General features: G+C 54.9%; 1 protein-coding gene and 1 long non-coding RNA gene across 6 annotated transcripts in view; one reads left to right on the top strand and one right to left on the bottom strand.

The window, feature by feature from the left end:
* Positions 1 to 19,096, top strand: part of LOC113934370 (DAB2 interacting protein) — a 188,510-nt gene that overhangs the window by 6,036 nt on the left and 163,378 nt on the right. The window contains exon 1 of one of the 3 annotated variants that reach the window (XM_027615203.2): positions 13,666 to 14,182. The exons of 1 other annotated variant lie outside the window; for it this stretch is intronic. In XM_027615203.2, the coding sequence (XP_027471004.1) occupies positions 14,080 to 14,182 (103 nt within the window). In that variant the 5' untranslated portion in view covers positions 13,666 to 14,079. Of the gene's footprint in view, positions 1 to 13,665; positions 14,183 to 15,241; positions 15,421 to 19,096 lie in introns of those variants that run through there. One more of the 3 variants, XM_027615208.2, reaches the window with a different exon arrangement.
* LOC113934372 lies at positions 3,077 to 14,921 on the bottom strand. 3 transcript variants are annotated; one of them, XR_004819521.1, is made up of 4 exons: positions 14,609 to 14,921; positions 14,348 to 14,425; positions 3,650 to 5,082; positions 3,077 to 3,273 (listed from the first exon to the last, which is right to left on the bottom strand). It is a non-coding gene; the product is annotated as an uncharacterized LOC113934372 (long non-coding RNA). The 3 variants fall into 3 exon arrangements; XR_004819520.1 differs by lacking the exon at positions 3,077 to 3,273 and having other exon boundaries at positions 3,389 to 5,082; XR_004819522.1 differs by lacking the exon at positions 3,077 to 3,273 and having other exon boundaries at positions 3,389 to 5,082; positions 14,637 to 14,921.

The raw sequence follows: 19,096 nt of genomic DNA, 5'->3' as shown, positions 1-19,096 counted from the left end.
GCTTAGAAGGGTCCACAGCCACAAGCTCTAGTGAGGGCACTCATAATTCAAACCCAGGACTCCAAGACTCCTGTGCATTCTGGGCTGTTCCCTGGGTACTCTGGCCCCCAATCCAAAGTCCTTCCCATGCCCAGGAAAGCCTCGGTCCCGCTGGCCAGCCATACCTGGGCCTCTGACCCTCCCTAGTTAGGCAGGTAGGCAAGGGGTGGAGCCCCCCCTTCTTGCCCCATTGCCCCATGGGACTCTGGGAAGAGGCTAAATCAGGAAAAACAGTCAATAAAGAAGAACAATGAGGATGGACGGGAGGGGCTTAAATCATTTATGTACCCAAGCCTGAGCAGCTGGCTGCACAAGAAGGCTAGGAAGTGGGGCCCAGGGAGGGGGACGCGGAGGGCCAGCCCCGTGTCTGGAGCCGGGCCAGGCAGAGCCCGGAGAAAGCTCAGGAGAAAGGAGCTGTCCTCTCCCAGGGAGAGAGGATCCTGGTGGGAGGAGGGAGGAGCTCATTCAGAAGCTCCTATTGTTTAGAAAGCAAAGACATTCCTCCCCACTTCTTGTCCACTGGCTTCTGGTGGGCTCCCTCCTGAGCTGCTCTGGGCATACACAATGCAGGCCTAGGCTTCTGTCCTGGGCCACTTGGCTCTCTGAGCCTTGACCTCCTCATCAGAGGGGTGGGGACAGTAATGGCCACTTCCCACAGCTCCCACTCTTGAGAGGACCATGCCCATAGATCATTCCTTCTTATATTGTCCTAGATGGCTACTGCCTCCGGCTGGTCCTCCTGCTTGGAGCTGGTGTGGCATTTCCTTCTGCTGGATGGATATGCCCTGGGCTGCTGACACCAGCCCAGGACTTCTGAAGCTAGAGCTGTGCCTCCCTCCCAGCTGGGATTCCTCCTAGGAGGTTACTTCTAGAAGCCCAGGGAGGCTGAAGCAAGCAGGAAATGGCCCCAGCTGTGAGGAGGTCAAGGGAGAGGGTCTTGGGTGGGTGGGTGGGGCTCTTGTCCATCCCCCATTACCAATGGGAAGATGGGGGCCCCGAGAGAGGAGGAACCATGAACCACTCAGGGTCCATTCTCCCTCCTAAGTAGATCCTGAGATGTACCCTCGCTCTAGCTCCCAGCCCCCACCCCAGGCCAGGTACCTCCTTAGACTCCTAAATGGTCCTTCCTGATGTGACCTCTGGAGAGGCCCCAGCTCCAGGGTGGAGGAGCGGCTGGGGTCTTCCCAGCTGTGTAAGTACCACTCCTATTCCTAGGCTTTTTGAAACCTTACTCAACTGCCCAGCCAAGGTCCTGCCACCTCCCACAGGAAGCCGGCCCTGATCAGCCTGGCCGAAGCTGCTCGGTTTTCTCCTTGACTGTACCCTCTGGCCATTACCTCATCTACTCCTAAGGCATCCCACGAGCTATGCCTTGAAAGTCTTCACGGTGGGGTCACATCCCTCTGTCTCTTGTAGCCTCCACATTGTCCTGCACAGGGAACCCCCCCTCCACCGCCACCACACACATACACACACAGAAAAAAAGCCATGTGGCCCTCCCCGGACAGAGTTGTTTTCCGGCAGTCTCAGCCAGTGGGATTCTAGGGAAAACCAAACAGAAGCCTAGAGAGGCTTTGGGTCCAACTGATGCAGGCGAGTGGAGGAGGGAGGGGTGCATTTCTGTCCAATCTGGAATCCTGTGCCGGGTGGCTGGATCCTCAGAACTCCAGGCCCCGAGGCCCTCCAGCCAGTGACCTACATCCCTGCGTGCCTGTGTGTGTGTGTGTGTGTGCATGCACACATGAACGCACGCAGAGGGCGTGAGCACGCGTGAGTAGGACAGAGTGCCTGCGAGGGGGTCTGTGTCTTGGCTGGCTGTGGGGGTCCCACATGCCCACCCCAAGCTCCCACCGACTCTGCACCAGAACGAGTGGGTCTGTGCTCCAGAAAAGCCGGCTCAAGCTTGCACAGTTCCTGAAATGGCAGCTGGGGGTGCTTGTCACCGCGGCCCCCACCCCCACCTCTGCCCTGGACTTTTTCTCCCTTGACCCAAATCTCAGACAAAGGGCCTCACTTGCTGTTGCTAATGATGGAGTGGAGGGCGGCTGCTAGTAGCAGTAGGGGGAGGGGAGACGAGGCTGACCCAGAAGGTACCAGAGAGGTCTGGAGGGTGGGTAGGCGGGCTCTGGCCTCCGACCCAACCCGAAGCTGAAGCAAGGGAGGGGCTGCATTCAGGGCCTCACTCAGGAGCCCTCTGGGGGCTGGCCCAGGTCTGTCCCTGCTTTCTCTCCAGGTATCCTCACAGAGTTTGGGGGGGTGGATAGAGGTGAGGCCTGTCTTTGACCGAATGGCTGTGCCAACTCCATGGCCCAGAAGCCAGGGTGCTTGGGAAGGTGTCCGCTCGGAGAGCCTTTAGTCTTTCCTCTCGCCAGCTCCATGGTGGGTGAGGAGGGGCAGCTGTTCTCCCTCTTCTGGGGCTCTTTCCCCAGACTGGGCCTCCCATAGCTTGGAGAGGTTAGACAGGGCCCCCCCCTCAGTCTTTCTCTCTCTCTCTCTCTCTCGCTGTATCTCTGTTTCTCTTTGTCTCTTGTCTCTGTCTCTTACTGTCTCTTTCTCTCTCCACCTCCTAGTAATTCTAAGGGGGCAACCACTGGAATTGGAGGGTGATGGAGCCTGGGGGCTCATGTTTATTCTATCTTCTCTCTTTCTCTCTATCACTGAAGTTGACATACAATATTATATTGGTTTCAGGTGTACAACGTAGTGATTCAACAACTACAGACATTGCAAAATGCTCACCATGAGAAGTGTACTTACCATCTGTCACTGAACACAATAATCACAACATTCTTGCCTAAATTCCCCATGCTCTATACTTTCCCTCCCTGTGACTTATTCATTCGATAACTGGAAGTTTGCCCCTCTGAATCCCTTTCACCTCTTTCACCCCCCGCCCCCCGCCAACCACCTGTTTGTTCTCTGTTTATGAGTCTGTCTCTGTGCTACTGCCCCAGAATTCCTAAGACCCCAAGCCACCCCTCTGCTCAACAGAGCACCCCCTGCCCTGAGCCAGCTCAGCTAGCTGTGGGAGGTCACGGTCCCAGCAGGAGAAGCTGAGCCCAGGCAGGGATTGGGAAGATAAGAGCAGAGGCCGAAAAGGCGGGGAGCCAAGAGGGCGGTCACGCTCCTGGGCTGGCCACTCAGCCGGGCCTGCTCAGCCTCCGGTTTCTGGTGCTGTGGCTTCAGAGGTCTCCATTCCCCGAAGTCCTTGGCAGCCCAGTGCAAGCTCAGCTTCTAGGGAGAAGTAGGAGGGCGATTAATCTTCCTCCTCTGGGCCCCAGGAATAGATGGCTGTCCAGGCACACCTTGACGAGATAGACCCATCAGACAGGGAACAAGGACAGGGACGGGACACTGCACAGCACGTGGAACTCTCACTGGAAGACCCATTTTATAAAGGAGGAAACTGAGGCGCAGACATGTTTGGTGATTAACTTCTGGTCCAACTACTAGGAAGTGGCCGAGTCAGGATTCAAACCCTGGCCCACTGGCTCCGAAGCCACATGGGTCCCACTGTGTGCCAACACTGAGTGCCCCATGTGCTTAGCATCCCAGGGAGAGGCAGGAGGGGCTGTGTCCGCGCTACGGGGGGCCCGGGGTCTCCACTCACCTCGCCCACCCATGACGTAGATGTGCCACCTGAGACTCAGGAGGGCCAAAGGTGCCCGGAGCTGATCAGATGAAGAGAGAAATCAGGGTACCATGTAGTCAGAGGCGGCTTCTGGGAGGGGCAGCTGGGGCTGGTGTGGGCAGCAGGGGAGAGCCCCCACAGGTAGAGGGGCTGGAGAGAACTGAGATTAAGGTAAGTGGAGGGCAGCAGGGAGGGCACCCCAGCAGGAGAAACAGCAGAAGCAAAGGGGCTGAGGTCGGAGTGAGCATCCAGAGCATCCCAGCCTGAAGCATGGGATGGGGGGGGGGGGCTTTACCCTCAGGCAGGGCCTCCAGCCTTGGCACTCTTGGCACGTAGGGCTGGAGAACTGTCGAGCAGGCTGTTCTGTGCACCGGAGGATGCTCAGTAGCCTCCCTGGTCTCTACCCACTAGTCACCAGCAGCATACCTGCCTCTCACCCCAGCCCAAGTTGTGACAACCAAGAATGTCTCCAGACATTGAAAACTGTTCCCTGGGGGATAAAATCCCTCCTGGTTAAGAACCAGTGTCCCAGAGTAAGCAGGAGCCCTGGAAAAGATCTGAGCAGGGGAGGAACAGGGTCTAAGCTGCCGCCAGCAATCGCCTGCATTTCTGCCCCCGGTTCCCGGACCCTCAATGCCCACTAGCCCCCGTCTCATCCTCCCCCTGAGGCTGAGTGTGGATGCCAAAGCAGATGCCCGGCTGCGTGGTGACACCAAAGGGCTTGTGTTTGGGGATGGAAGCCCCCCCCCGCCCCCCCCGCACCGCAGCATGGGGGCGGGGAGGCAGTGATCCAAGAGCCAAGAGGGGCTGCAAGGCTGGGGCGGGGGCTTGTCAGAGCTGAGAGTTGGACAGAAGGGACTAGAAGGGGGGTGGGGAAGCTAACTTTCTGCCTGAGTTCCTGTTCACAGACAGAAACCCTAAAATCAAAGCATTCCAGCCAACTGGGGTAGAGTTTCCAACTTCCTAATTCATCCTGACCCCATGGTCCTGGGGATGAAGGCTCAAGGGCTGCATTCCAGGCTGGGGGCCAGGCCAAAGTGGGAATAGCCCGCAGCCTGAAGCCCCTCTTCCCTTCTTGAACATGCCGTGTCTCAGCGCGGAAACAGGGCTGCCTGGATGGTGTCGAGGGAAGGTGGGGGTTGGGGGGTGACGAGGGGGAGGAAAGCCCCATTTTCACAGTCGCTCCCCCTCCCCAACCATGTGTACAGCCCGATGAGCTTCTAAAATGTGCATCTGATTCCTCTATCGCTTGTGAGGCTCTGCACGACTTTCAGGATCCAGCCCACCGTCCTCAGGACAGCCTTTCAAGGATGCTTTTCTCACTCCACCTGCCATGCACTGATTACTCCGGGACGCAGGCGTCCCTGTGGGTGAAGTCTCAGTCCTGGGGCGGCACCCGTGCAGCCTTAGGCCTAGAACAGAAAGTTGAGCATTTTAGAAGGAGGAAGAGAGAGAAGGGAGAAGACAGGAGAGAGAAAACAAATAGGCAGCAGTGGGAGGGGACTGGCCTGTCCTCATGGCCACCAGGGAGTGTGCCGGGATGGGCTGGCCCCGCAGGCTGGTGCAGAGAGGCAGATATCATTCCTCTGTGCTCACACTCCTGGACGACTCGTCCCCCGCAAGGCAGGGCCTTGGGCACGACCTGGCCTTGCTGACATGCCCCTCCCGGGTTCGGCCCTTGATGCTCCTAACAAGGCAGGACAGGTGTTCAGGGGGAGGGGCCTGCCCTGCATGTCGGGTATTGCCAGCCGTCAGTGGAGCTCAGATTCCTTGGCCCTACGAACCCCAAGAGTCAACAGACTCTGTCCAGGCCAGTGGTTTCCCAATTGTCAGAAGAGTGCCAGGGTCCCACCGAGATGCCGGAAGTTTGCTGAATAAGAGACTCCACGCCCTTGCTCTATAGCACAGCTCTGCCCAGAGCAGCTTGCTTTCATCTAAATATTGGGCTTGCCTGAAATTTTTCACTCAAAACGAGGGTTCTGTAGCTCCATCAGTTTTTAAAGAATCCACCTCCACGAAGAGACGGGAAGGCCAAGGCCTAGCGAGGAGTGGACCCGCAGAGTTGCGTCGACCTCCTGGCCCTTCCTGCTGGAGTGCACGGCCCTCTGCTGAAAGCCTAAATGTGCGCGAATCATTGGAATCTGAAAGTAGGTTTTGTTTGGTAACACCGAAGGACAGTAAAGGACACTTGGTTTCTGGGGTGAGGGGTCGGGGTGGGAAAGAGGAACCGCTCAAGAATGGAAAGGGAAGAGCAGAGCTGGGTGGCCGGTCACCGTTCAGTTAATTTAATTACACTTTACCCAGCCCATTTCGAAAGCTGTTCAGAGACGCTGCTCAGACTTCCTGGCTTCAGCCAGAGCAGCGGGAGTAGAGAATCGGAGTCTCAGAGGTGAAGCCTTAAATTCCTCCATTTACTCACTTGACCTTGGCCAAATTAACCCCTTCTCGAGACTCAGTGTCCTCCTCAATAAAATAGGACAACAGTCCTATACCAGAGTTGTTGGGAGGGATGCACGAGAACACAGAGAGAAGGGGTTGAACAATTCCTGGTGGGCTCAGGATTCTCCCTTGTACATGAACTCGAGGGAGTTCACAGTCTAAGGTTCAAATCCCAGCTATGCCCCTTATTAACTGTGTGACTTGGGGCAAGTTTCTTAACCTCTCTGCCTCGGCTTTCCCATCTGTAAAATGGGGATAGTAGTCGCACCCACCTGCCTCACGGGAAGTAATGAGTTAATATGCACGAAGTACCCAGAACTGGGCCGGAAACGTGTTTGCTATCAATATTTGTATTCAGGGGCACCTGGGTGCCTCAGTCGTTAAGCGTCTGCCTTTGGCTCAGGTCATGATCCCAGGGTCCTGGGATCAAACCCCACAATGGGCTCCCTGCTTGGTGGGAAGCCTGCTTTGCCCTCTCCCTCTGCTGCTCCCCCTGCTTGTGTTCCCTCTCTCCCTGTCTTTCTCTCTATCAAATAAATAAATAAAATCTGTAAAAAAAAATATTTGTATTCAAGTAACAGTGGAGACCAGGTCTTGCAGAGGAGAGAGCCCAGAAACAGAATAAAAGAATGAATGAGATAATGAATGAATGCAAGAAAAAGTAGGGTTCTCCCCGGGATGGTCCTCACCCATGAGTGGTGTCTTCCAGTCGTTGATCTTGGCTGGGACTGCCCTGCCACCCACTCACTGTGGCTCAACCTTGCCCTGCATTTTTCTGCAAACACGTAGAGGTATCATTCCATTTCGCCCCTAGATGACTTTGGGTGATAAAGAAGTAACTTCAGCCCCTTTGAATTGAATCTTCTCTCTAGAACGTGTAACAAACCTGAAAATTGGAATTGCCCTGGAACTGATTATCCTGGGAGGGCACCTCCTAGCATTAAAACTAAATTAGATCAAGGTACCTCCGTTATTAGCAAAATAATTCCCTATGATTACAGAACGCAGCCATGAATCCTGATGGCAGATGAACTTCAGGTGACTTACTTGAGACAAATAACTGTGCAAAAATCACAGGCTCATCTAATCGCTTCTTTATAGCCTTGCAGTCAGGTAATTATGCTAATGGTTATAAGAAATCACCTTTTGTGGTCTGGGATTGGGAGGGCTTGAGACAGAAACATGTGTGGCGGATATTACCCGCTTCGAGCCGGAGAGGCCGGGTGTCATGTTTGGTGCCAAAATAGGCCATTTCTGGGGAGCTGGTTTGGTCCCTTCTCAACCGGGGGAGAAACCGGTTATGCAATCAGAATTGCAGTGGCTTTATTATTTATCTCTGTTCGGATCATCTTAATATAGGAAATTGAATTTGTCTAAGTTCCACTGTTGGGCATGGCAATTCCAAGAAGCAAATTAAAGTATAAAAGCTCAGGACCTTTGAGTCGCTTCCATTCGGCTAACGTGTATTTGTGCCCGCTGGGTGCCAGGCACTGATCTAGGCATGCACGGGGGGGACATGCCAACGTTTGAGAGTATATCTGGTGCTTTCTGAACATGGTCTATCATCGTCTCAGCAACCTGGCAGAGGTGGTATGGTCCCTATTGCAGAGACAAGGAAATGGATGCTCAGAAATGTGAAGTGACTTGCCCAAGGTGCTATTGCAATTGATCAGTGGACATGATTACTTCCACCCTCCCAGAGAAATCTGGGAGGCCTCCTGGAGGAGCGGACATGGGGAGGGCATAGTAGGGAGACAGAGGGCATAGTGGGGCAAACGCTCAGAGGCAGGAGATTAAAGGGGGTTTTCAAAGATGGGAGATGGGGTGGGAAGAGTGGCCGAGGATCACACAATAGAGGACTTCCGAGGACAGCTGAGGGTTTGGATAATGGGAGGGATACCATGGAATGTGAACAGTCCCTGGGCTGCAGTTTGGGGGCGGGGCCCTAGTGGACTGCTGGCAGGAACAGGGTCAGAAGGTGATGAAGTAAACAACGGATAATTCTTTGGGATAAGTATGTCCCCGATATTGCATAAGACAGACTTACACTAAAAAATTATTCATCATTTATGTGAAATTCACATTTCACTGGGCATCTTGGATATGTTCTGGGAATCCTAGCTCAGCTGGGTTCTGGGCACCAGCTGTTTCCTCCGTGTGGTATGACTTTCCCTTATGGGCACACCTCCTGGCAAGCTCCTATCCACCCTTTGAAGCCCTGTACTCCTTACTACTGCTGTGGCAACATTTATCACGCACTCTGGTCGTTAATTTCTTATGTAATTATAATATCTATCTCTTCTCCTCTGAGCAGCCAACCTCACTTCCAGCTGCATAAGAAAAAAAAAACAAAAGTTAAGGTCATGACTCACTCCATTTCCTGACCCCATCCCCACCCCCACCTGCCTCCAATCTCTGCTTCTGTCTCAGGATGAGCCAGCCTCTCGGCCCCTCCTGAGACCTTGCCTGCTTCCGTGAGTATCAGTCACCTCTCTCACTGGCTCCTGCAAAGTCACAAGCTCTCCTGAGTCCCTCCCACCAGTGAGACACACAACAAGGGCTTCCCGCGCTCCCTGACACAGTTGGATTTCCTGGGGAGCAGGCTCAGAGACGTATGAGTGTGCAGGAGGTTTGTCAGGGACTGTTCTAGAAGGCTCGGCACCTGTGGATGGGAAGGGCAGGCAGTGAGACCAGGCAGAAGGAAAGCTGAGCTGCCATGCAGCCACAGTGCCGGCCTCTGCCCACCCTGCGTGGAGTCTGGGGAGGGCCCGGGACAGGTCTGGCCCTTCACAGTTGTCCTGAGTAGTGTCAAGGGGCTCAGCCCTGGGGTGATCTGTCACTGGATGTAGGACACCCTAGGAAAGGGCTGTCGCCTCAGGTGCAGTGGCTTCCTTCGGCAGAGGCCACCCCCAAACAGAACTGACAGCTGAGGGCCATTGTGCAACAGCCTCCGAACGCCTGGGGGAGTGAGTCCTTCATTCTGGAAGCGGGGATCTGGGCTGCATGTCACAGCATCCACCACTCCCCCAGCCCCAAAACATTCCAAGCTCCTGGGCATGGCATTCCAGGCCCCTCCTGCCCCAGCCCTGCCTCCTTTTCCTACGGCTGTCTCACAGCTGCTTGCCAGGATTCCAGAGAAGGCCCTGCAGCTTCACATTGCCCTGCTATCCCTCTTTGGCTAACGTCTTTCTCTGCTCCTTTAAGACATGCTCCGAGGTCATCTCCTTAGAAGGCTTTCCTGGAGCCACCACTCTGGCCCACCAGCCCAGTGTCCTTCCGTGTCAGCCACGAGGAGGCCACGGGCGACCCCCTGAGAAGCATGGAGATGGCAGACCTTAAGCTGGGCAGGATTCCCACCTCGTGGGGCCATTTGCATGGGACAAAGTGCCAGCAGTAGCTCATGTCGTGTCACCAGGGTAATATGACATTGTCCAGTGTGATCTGGATCAAAGAGGATCGGCTCATTAGTTCAGAAAATCTCATCTGAGCCCATGAAGCGCACAGTGCTGTTCTTTTCCAGGGACCATATAGCCCTGCCGACTTTATGTGTTTGTTTGCTCCTGCAACATGTAGCACTGGCCAATTCATCTTCTAGAGTACGGACCATAAGCAACTTGCCATCCTGTATGTCGCCTTGATGGAAGCTCCCGACAAGTGGACATATGTGGATTTTGCATATATAGTGCAGATGATGCATTTGGTAGAGCGTCTCAGACGCGTCCCTGGGGAAGGTGCCGCAGGCTCTGTCACCCCTACAGATGGAAGCTGGCAAGGAGAAGACAGGTCCATATTGAGATCCCTGGGCTATGTGCGAGAAACAGATTGGAGGGGACCAGAGTGGACGTGGAGAGACAGGGAGGAGGGCCGCCGGTTCCGAGATGCTGTGCAGCCCCTCACCCCGGGGGAGTGCAAAGGGCAGGAGGGAGGAGCATGAGAAGCACTAACTTGGGGCACACTTCTGACCCTCCCACCTCCTGGGCCAACTCCCAGGTGCTTGCCTTTGTGCAGAGTCGGAGAACACTCCCTGGAGCTTCTTCCCCAGTCTCCTTCTTTTGTGGTAACCCAGTTGGGTCCCTTTCACCTTCCCCCGCAAATATCTTCCTCTTGGCCAATATTCACATAATTGCTACCTGTTCCCAAAAATGGAGTCATGCATTTTACTTCTATTACCTCATTGACTCTTCTGGAGAACCCCTCGCAAGACGCCCTCGTCACCTCCTGGTTGTGTGGACACACACAGTCAATCAGCATGGTGGGACTGCTTTCCTTTTGAGAGCTTGGCACGACCCTTTCTTGTGTCTGAGTATTTGAATCCACTCACCCCCTTTATTCATTCATCCAACCTTCCCGAGGCCAGGCCTTATGTAGGTACTAAGGCTGTAGGGGTGGCTCAGACAAGGTTCGTGACCCAGAGGAGCTCCCAGCCTGCAGCTCAGGGAGGAGAGAGAGCCATAAGCAGGTGCAAGAGTGCACAATGTGATAGATGCGGACAGTGGGGTGAGGGGATGCTTCGAGAGCCCCTCTGCCGGGAGAGTGGACGAGGACCTCCCAGGGGCTCTCCATGGGCTGAAACGCCAGCGCTGGGTGACAACAGAAGAGAGGGGGAGCACGGGCACTCTAGGAAAAGTGAACAGTTTGTGCAAAGGCACGAAAGCAGGACAGAGGTTGGGGGGCTTGGGAGATCCAGTTGCACGGAGTGAGGGAGTCTCAGCTGGCTGGGACGAGGGTGTGAAGGATCCCGGGGGAGTCTGAGGAACAGGCTATTCATGTTCTCAAATTTCACTGAGCACTTGGCCGTGAGTCACGCTGTGTGCTAAGCACTTCACAGACATGATGGCCGGATTATTTAAATTAGGAAACTGAAGTTCAGAGCAGGACTGCATTTTATGGGGATTTTAGATTTTATAGCCCCCTGCTTGCTCCGTATCTTTAAAAAAGGTTCTGAAGAGTAAAACAAACACCCGGGTACCTTGACCCAGGTCAAGAAATAAAACCTCACCAATATCGATGAAGCCCCTTCCCGCCATCCTTCATGTCTCCCTCTCCCCGTCCCCCGCCCCACCCAGAGGCAAACACTTCACTAAACGGTGTATTTGTCATTCCTCTTGAGTTTCTTCAGATGTTACCAAACATGTGCATTCCAGGCAATAAGTGGTATCATTTTGTTTTGCATGTTTTAAAAATCTCCAGGAATGCTGTCATCCAATGTGATCTTCTGCAACTTGCTTCCCATCCCCCAACTTACGATTCATAAGGTACCTCCATTCATTTTCACTACCATATAGAATTTCACGGACTGATCCACCATTTCTTTCTGCCTTCTGCTGATGGACATTGAGGCTGCTTCAGACTCTTTATGAGGGTAAACACTGTGGCAATGAGCAAGCCCCAGGTTTATCCCAGAAACCAAGTTCTCTGGGTCACTGGGGCGTGGAATGCATCTTCAACATGTCTAGACACTGTCAGATTGTTTTCCAGAGTGGTGGCACCCACTTCCCCTTTTCCCAGCAGTGTTTGAGAGAGTTCCCTGTGCCCTATATCTTCACCAACACTTTGCCCTCCTGCCTCTCTGCTTTTTGTCAGTCACACAGGTGTGCAATGGCACTTCTCTGGGGTTTAACTGTGCATTTCCCTGCTTACAAGGGAGGCTGAATGTCTTTTCATATGTTTATTAGCCATCCATGGTTTCTCTTCCACAAATTGCCTGTTCATATGTCTTACTCAATTTTCTCTTGTTTCTTTTGAAAATTGATTTGTAGAAGATCTTCGTATGTTTTGGATATTGTGTTCCAAATACCTGATTTTGACAGACAGGAAGTTTACACTTTTTTTTTTTGGAAGTTTACACTTTTGAAAAAGATTTTGTTTATTCATTTACTTGAGAGAAAGAGAGAGAGAGAGCATAAGCAGGGGAGGAGCAGAGGGAGAAGGAGAGAATCCCAAGCAGACTCAGCACTGAGTGTGGAGCCCATCATGGGGCTCGATCTCAGGACACCGAGATCATGACCCAAGCCAAAACCAAGAGTCAGAAGCCCAACCAACTGAGCCACCCAGGTGCCCTGTGTTTTATTTTTATTTTTTAATTTTTTTAAGATTTTATTTATTTATTTGACAGAGAGAGAGAGAGACAGCGAGAGAAGGAATACGCTTAAGGACTGAGCCACCCAGGTGCTCTGCCCTGAGTTTTATACTTTAATTAAGTGTGTCAATCTTTTCCTTGATGGTTTGTGCTTTTGGGCTCTTTAAGAAATCTTTCCCTATTACATAGGTTCTTTGTGTTTAAGTATTTAATCCACCTGGAATTGATTTTTTTTTAAAGATTTTTATTTATTTGTCAGAGAGAGAGAGCACAAGCAGGGGGAGCAGCAGAGGGAGAGGGAGAAGCAGGCTCCTCACTGAGCAAGGAGCCTGATGTGGGACTTGATCCCAGGACCCTGGGATCATGACCTGAGCCAAAGGCAGACGCTTAGCGACTGAGCCACCCAGGCGTCCCTGGAATTGATTTTTTTAATGCAAGGTGTGAGGTAGGGATTCCATCTCATTTTTCCCCAACATGGATATCCAATCACTCCAAAAAAGCACCATTTATAGAAAAGTCCACCCTTGGGGCACCTGGGTGGCTCAGTCCTTAAGCGTCTGCCTTCGGCTCAGGTCATGATCCCAGAGTCCTGGGATCCAGCCCCACATCAGGCTCCCTGCTCGGCAGGAAGCCTGCTTCTCCCTCTCCCACTCCCCCTGCTTGTGTTCCCTCTCTCGCTGTCTCTCTCTCTGTCAAATAAATAAATAAAAATCTTAAAAAGAAAAAAAAAGTCCACCCTTTTCCCAATGACTTGTAGCACCACTCTTGCCATATATCAAGTTTCCATACATGTGTGGGTCTATTTTTGCAGCCTCTGTTCTAGTCCACTGGCCTATTCCTCTATCCTCGGGCTAGTATCAAACAGTCTAACTGTACCTTTTTATGCCCTTAGCACCTTCTCCCTTGAATTAGAAGAGCTAGTGACTTCCTGAGAGCAGATCTACATCTTCTTCATCTTTGCATTTCTTCATCCCTCATTACACGAACATGCCCCTCAGGCTTTTTTTTTTTTTGGAAAAGGCTTTCTCACATGCTATCTCTTGGGCTTCTCAGACTTCCTTATGCAGAAAGGAAACTGAGGCACAGAGGTGAGAAGACTTGCCAAGGTCACACAGTCAGAAGGTGTTGGGTTAGGGGTTCTGTAGGATTTTGAAACCACCCCGCCCATCCATCCCATATTGCCCAGGCTCCGAAGACCTCTACTTGACCCTCTGGCTCATCTGATACAGGATTTTCACTCTTCCTTCTTTCAACAAGCAGCTCCTGAGTCATGGGATTGTGCCAGCTTCAGTCGGTGCTGGGGCCCAGATCCTATTGCTGGGGGGCTCTTCCCAGCGCTGGGGACCAGTAGGAAGGGTGGGCATTTTATGGGAAGTCGGGAAGCCTCCGGTCAGCAGGGGGAAGGCAGGTGGAGTTTCAGAGTCAATTTAAAGAGCCCCATGCTGGGCGTGCACTTGGGGCCCAGGGCTGCCTTCAGAGAGGACGCCGGCTTCCCGGGGGAATTAGAGGCGTCCTCCCGCCCTCCCGCCTCGAGAGGCAGGAATGCGAAGGATCAGCTTTCAGCAAAGCTGCGGCTGCCTTTCCGGGGAGCTCCCGGTGCAGGCCCTTCCCGAGCGGCCGAATTAACTGGTTCTGTCTGTCCAACTGGGAGAACAGCTCCAGCTAAAAATAGCGCCCTGCCCTGCGCTGGTCGCCGGGAGCCGGGGCCGCGACCGTGGGAGTCCGGGCCGCGACAGTCCAAGGAGCCCGGGGAGTCCCGGACGCTCCACCCCGGGCCTGGCCCAGTCCCACCCCCGAGGCCGCGGCGGAGACCGCCGGCACAGCGCTGTCCCCACAGGTGCCGGGGAGGGTGGAAGGCCAGCGGGCGGAGGAGCGGCTGCGGCCGTCCGGGATGGGAGCCGGCGGGGCGGCCTCCCGCGCGCTGGCCTGGGCCTCCCTGCCCCTGCTGGGGCCTCCGGCCGGCGCGCTCTGCGAGGACACGCTTTGCTGCCGAGGTAAGGCAGGGCCGGCTGCCGACGCGCCCCCGCTCTTCCCCGGCACTTGCTGGCGCCCCTTTCTCCTTCCCCACCCCAGGTCCGCGGCGGGGGGCGAGCGAAGGGAGAACCCAGGCGTCCGCGCCGGGCTCTGGGAGTGGAGCCAGGCGCTCTCTGCAAACTCACCTTTCGTTTGAAAAAATCGCAATCTCGCCACCACGACCGAGAAGCGTTCGCCTCCCTTTGGCCTCTCAGTCTTCCCATCTGGAAAATGGAACAATAAAATCGTCAAGCTTTAATATTTGTTGTGACCCCAAGAGAAGTTGGGGAACCCGCTGCAGCCGATCGCAAGCGTCCTGGAGAAGTTTCCCCGAATCCAGATGGGGTTCTCGAGGGTTTATGATGGTGGGGGGGCCTGGAAGTGCCTTCCCCGTGGCCTTCCCTCACCCTGCCGTCCTGTTCCAGAGCTCAGCACCTAGCATCAGCCCGCGGCCCCCGCCGTCGGAGATCGAGGCAAGCTCGCCGCGAAATTTAATGGGCCGGAGGACGCGCGAAAATCCTTGTGGGAGAAGAAGGTGTAGAGTAGAAGAGGGGTGAGCCAAGCAGCGTCGCAGTCCACTCCTCAGACCTGTACCTCCATAGACCCCAGGCTAAAGCCGGGATTTTGTGTTTGACATCCCAGGGGCTGGGGAAGGAGCGCAGTCCGGCCGCACCGAGGGTCCCCGCAGGCAGGCGGAGACAGCGGCGCGCTCGACCCGGCCGGGTCCGGGCGGGGGAGGGGCGGGGGGGGGCACGTGGCCCGGCCTAGATTCCCGGGCCCAAGCGCGGAGAGGGGGCGTGTGCCGAGAGCCGAGGGAATCGCCCTGCTCAGTCCGGCGGTTTGGCCGGGGCGAGGTGGTTCGTAGTGGGGTCGATTGGCCAAACAGGTGCGCCCCCGCCCCTCCCCTCCCCGCCTCCGCTCCGTCCCGGCCGGGCGGGCGGAGCTGCTGGTGGCGGGGCCTGCGATTGGCGGGGCTGGGCCGGCCGGGTGGCCGGGGGAGCCCTGGAGCCAGAGCACCGCCGCACAGGCGGAGGCACCGAGCCGGCCGGAGCGCGCTCCTGCCCGGCCCGCCGCCTGCTCGGCCCGCTCCGCCTGGCTGGCACTACGGAAACTTTCCTGCTGCCCCGCGACCCAGCCACCCCGTGACCCTGGTCCGGTGCAGCTCGGGCTCCGGCGCCTTTGCGATGGCAGCGCCCAGTGGCCCGGCCGGTGCAGAGTGGTAAGAGCTAGGGGCCCCCGAGCCGGTATGAGGGGGTACCCGGGGCTTGCAGGGGTCCCAAAGGGACCTGAGGTTCGAGAGGATCTGGGGGCTCTAATGGGAGGTTTGGGGGTACCAGACTGAGGAGTGGGCTGCGACTTTGCTTTACTGATCTCTCTTCTACCCTGCAGTACCCCTGTGCAGCCAAAGGGTCTTTGCGAAGTGCGTTGACCCTTTAAACTTCCCAGGGCACCCTGCTTAGATCATTGGGTCCTTGGGGGAGAACCGCGCGGGATCTAACATGGAAGTCACCCCAGCTGGAGCCTGCAGCCCACAGGGGTTAGGGTGGGGGTTTTCTCCAGCCTGCCAACCCCAGGGCTTCCAGTGGTCTCCCCAGACTTAAGACCCTCCTCAGCTCACCCTGGGGGTTGGTAGTTGAACAGCCACTCCTCTCATCCCAGAGCCAGGCACCCTGGGGCACCCAAGTTTGAGGTGTTGTTTTGTTCAACCGGTAGCCACTCCTCAGTGTTGAGGGGGCGGGGTCATTGAAGAGAGGTCTGTTTTTGGTTTCCTGGGCTGCCCTGACCCGTGGGCTAAGCAGGGTAGGAACAGGAACCAAAGCCATCTAGGTTCCAGTTCCCAGCCTGGTGGAAACGATTGGGTTTTCTGGTTTCCAGATGCTCCATTCTTTTGAGCTGTCTGGCTTGAGTCATATGGAAACTGAGCTCCCCTCCCACCCCCCATTCTGCTATTTAGGGGTGAAATTAATTTTGATTTGAATTTAATTTTAATTGAGGGTGGATGAGTAGGTAGCTTGTCACCTATGAGGATCATCATCTCTAACATGATTTCCCCTTGGTGTCAAAGCCAAACATCTTTCTGTGTTTTCTTGACCTAAGACAGTATAGCCAAGAGTTAAAACCAAGCCAAACACCAGCTCTGAGGCCCAGAGAACTTGGGTGCAAACCCCAGCCCTGCCACTCACTAGCTGTGTGTTCTTGGGGAGTTTACCTAACCTCTCTGAGCTCAAAGGTCTTACCCCAGGGGGATGTAGTGAGGATTTTGAAAGATAAGGCACGGAAAGCATCTGGCTCATAGGACAACAGCCTTGGGCTCCAGTCTGTATCCTGGAGCTTGGGCCCTCTTGCAGCCTGAGCCACCCAACCCCCTTTGTGCCTCAGTTTCCCCTCTGCTCAAAAGTTGGTATGAACCAGCCCTTTTGAGAAAAGTGCACAGATGCGTATATCCTCCGAGGCATACGATTTCAGTGTGTTTGTAGGCCTTGGATTTTAGACAGTCCCATCCACCCCCCTCCTTACCAGGAACTACTCAGAAGGCAAAATAAGCCTTTCTATGAACCACTGGCCTCTCCCCATGCCTTTTGGATTTGTGGGGATAAAGGTTGTAAAGGTCAGGACAGTGCAAATGCACCAATTATAGGGAGAGGGACTGACCTGTAGAACCTAACTGAAAGTCAGCTTCAAGAGCGCCAGGCCACCCCCTCCCTTCTTCTTTCTCTGGTGCTGCATCTCTACCTGGTGAACATCTAGTCTTTTTAGCCTCGATCCTCTGGTGACAGCCCACTAGGCAGCTGGTTTCACAATGGAGCAACTCCAGGCTGATGAAAAAGTTCTTCCTGTTTGGAGCAGAAATCTGTGTCCCTGTTACTTCTACCCACTGGTTCCAGTACAACCCTTCAGGCATCTCTTACCTGCTCAACGATGCCCTGCGGTCCCCTGGTACCTGGCGCTCAGTTCCCGCCCTTCGGCATTCAATACACTGAACTGAGTTTGGCCATGATGGTAACACCATTTTTTGAGTATTTATGATGTGCTAGGTCCTGTGAGGAGCGCTTTATGCATATTGTTTCCTTGCATCCTTAAGACAACACCTTGAGGCTGATTCTTTTCTTGCCTCGTTTCGGTTTAGAGAGGTCACGAGATTTACCCAAGGTCATACAACCCGTAAGGAGCTGAGCTGCATCCCAAACCCGGCACCTGCCTTTAGAGCCCATGCTTCTAATGGTCCTTTTTGTCCACGTGCTGGCCCGTGTCATGTGTGCCCGTGAGTGTGTGCGTTCACCCGGGCCTGTGGTGTGTGCTGACAGTGCTTTATCACAACCCCCTGGGGCACCTGTTAAAATGCAGATTCCTCATCTCCACTCCAGACCTGGGCATCTGCACTTTGAAAAACTCGCGGGGCCATTCTCACGCACACCACAGCCTGGGAACCATGGCTGTAAGGTGTGCTTAGGAAGAGGATGTGGGATATGGGTTCCAGGTGATCTAAATTCCAGCCTTGGCTCTATTCTCTTCAGCTGGTTAGTTTTCCTTTCTGGAGCTTTCTCCCGATTGTAAAATGGACAGGATGTTATGCCCACTGGTGGGGCGATCGCTGTCTGTGGAAGTCTCCTGGGTGGATATCAGGCATTAAGGAGAGGCCCGTGGAGGACAGAGACCTCTCCTGCCACAAGTGGCAGCAAGCCTGTGGCTCCCAGGAGGCCCTGCTCACCCCACCTCCCTCCCCTCAAGACCTGTGACCTCTGCTTTCTAGAAGGATTAGTGCATCTTGGATGAGGACCTTGTACTCAGATTTCTCAGCTAGGGTGGAGGGGACTTAGGAGAGGTGGGCCGGACCCACCCCCCCCACACCCTTCCTCCTCCATGGCCCGGTGATGACCTCTATCAGGAGGTGCTGGGGGACCCCTGAGGGAGGGGAGAGGGGTGGGCCTGCCATGCATGCAGCTGTGTTGTAAATCCAGGGGCAACCTACCCCTTGCCCTGGAGGGCTGCTCTGCTGGCCCGTGGGCAGCTCTGGGGAAATGTCTGACTTAGGGCTGGCTGGGCTGGGCGGGCTTCCAGGAGGGGTGAAGGTGAAGGAGTCTTCTGCACAGGCCTCGGCAATGTCCTCATCCTGACCACCTGGCTCTGTTGCATATAGTGCTCTTGTTCTACCTTGATTCTCTTTGATCCCGCTGAGAGCACGAAATTATTAAACACCCGTTTTCTGGAAGAGGTCTCTGGTCCAGGAAGCTGCAGTGACATGTCCAAAGCTCTAATGTCTGTGTGCGTAAGGGAAGGTGGTGAAGTCAGAACTTGAACCCAGGCCCCTTGACAATAAGCACAGGCCTTTCTTGCACCATATCCGTGCTATGTCCTTGTTTTACTGCCCCACCTGGTCCTGGCTTCGGTGCCGGAGCCCTCCCGGAGGCCTGAAGGAAGATCTGTGTTCTGGCTGGGCCACCATTGGGCTGTGTGATCCCCGGCAGAGCTGGTCATCTCTTAAAATTGTGGTTTCCTTGTCTGTTAAGGCGGGGGCGGGGGGTGTTCAGTTATATCTCTGAGATTCCTTCCGATCTTAATATTCATGGGTTACTCTTCTTTTTCTGCCTTTCTGGGGAGGGGGTCCCATGATGGGCTCGGGGCACGGGTGAGTTGTTGGGTTGGGTTGGAGGGCAACGTGCTACAGTGGCTTGTTGTGAAACCAGTCAGCTGGGCTCTGTGGGCTCAGTGTCCAGGGGGCTCGGGGAGCTGAGGGGTGGGGGGGGGCGGGCCGCAGGAGGGAGCCCCAGGTCGTCAGGGTGCTCACCTCGGGAATTAGACAGTAATCAGCACTCTGAACACTGCAGGGGTTGATGATGGCAGGGCCTGTGAGAGGGAGCTGAGGGGCAGGACCGGGCTCCAGCCCAGTGGAGCAC

Source organism: Zalophus californianus, chromosome 13 (assembly GCF_009762305.2).
Source record: "Zalophus californianus isolate mZalCal1 chromosome 13, mZalCal1.pri.v2, whole genome shotgun sequence".
Classification (NCBI taxonomy): Eukaryota; Metazoa; Chordata; class Mammalia; order Carnivora; family Otariidae; genus Zalophus; species Zalophus californianus.
The sequence above is the reverse complement of the archived record's forward strand: the minus strand, read 5'-3'. Positions and strand labels throughout refer to the sequence as shown.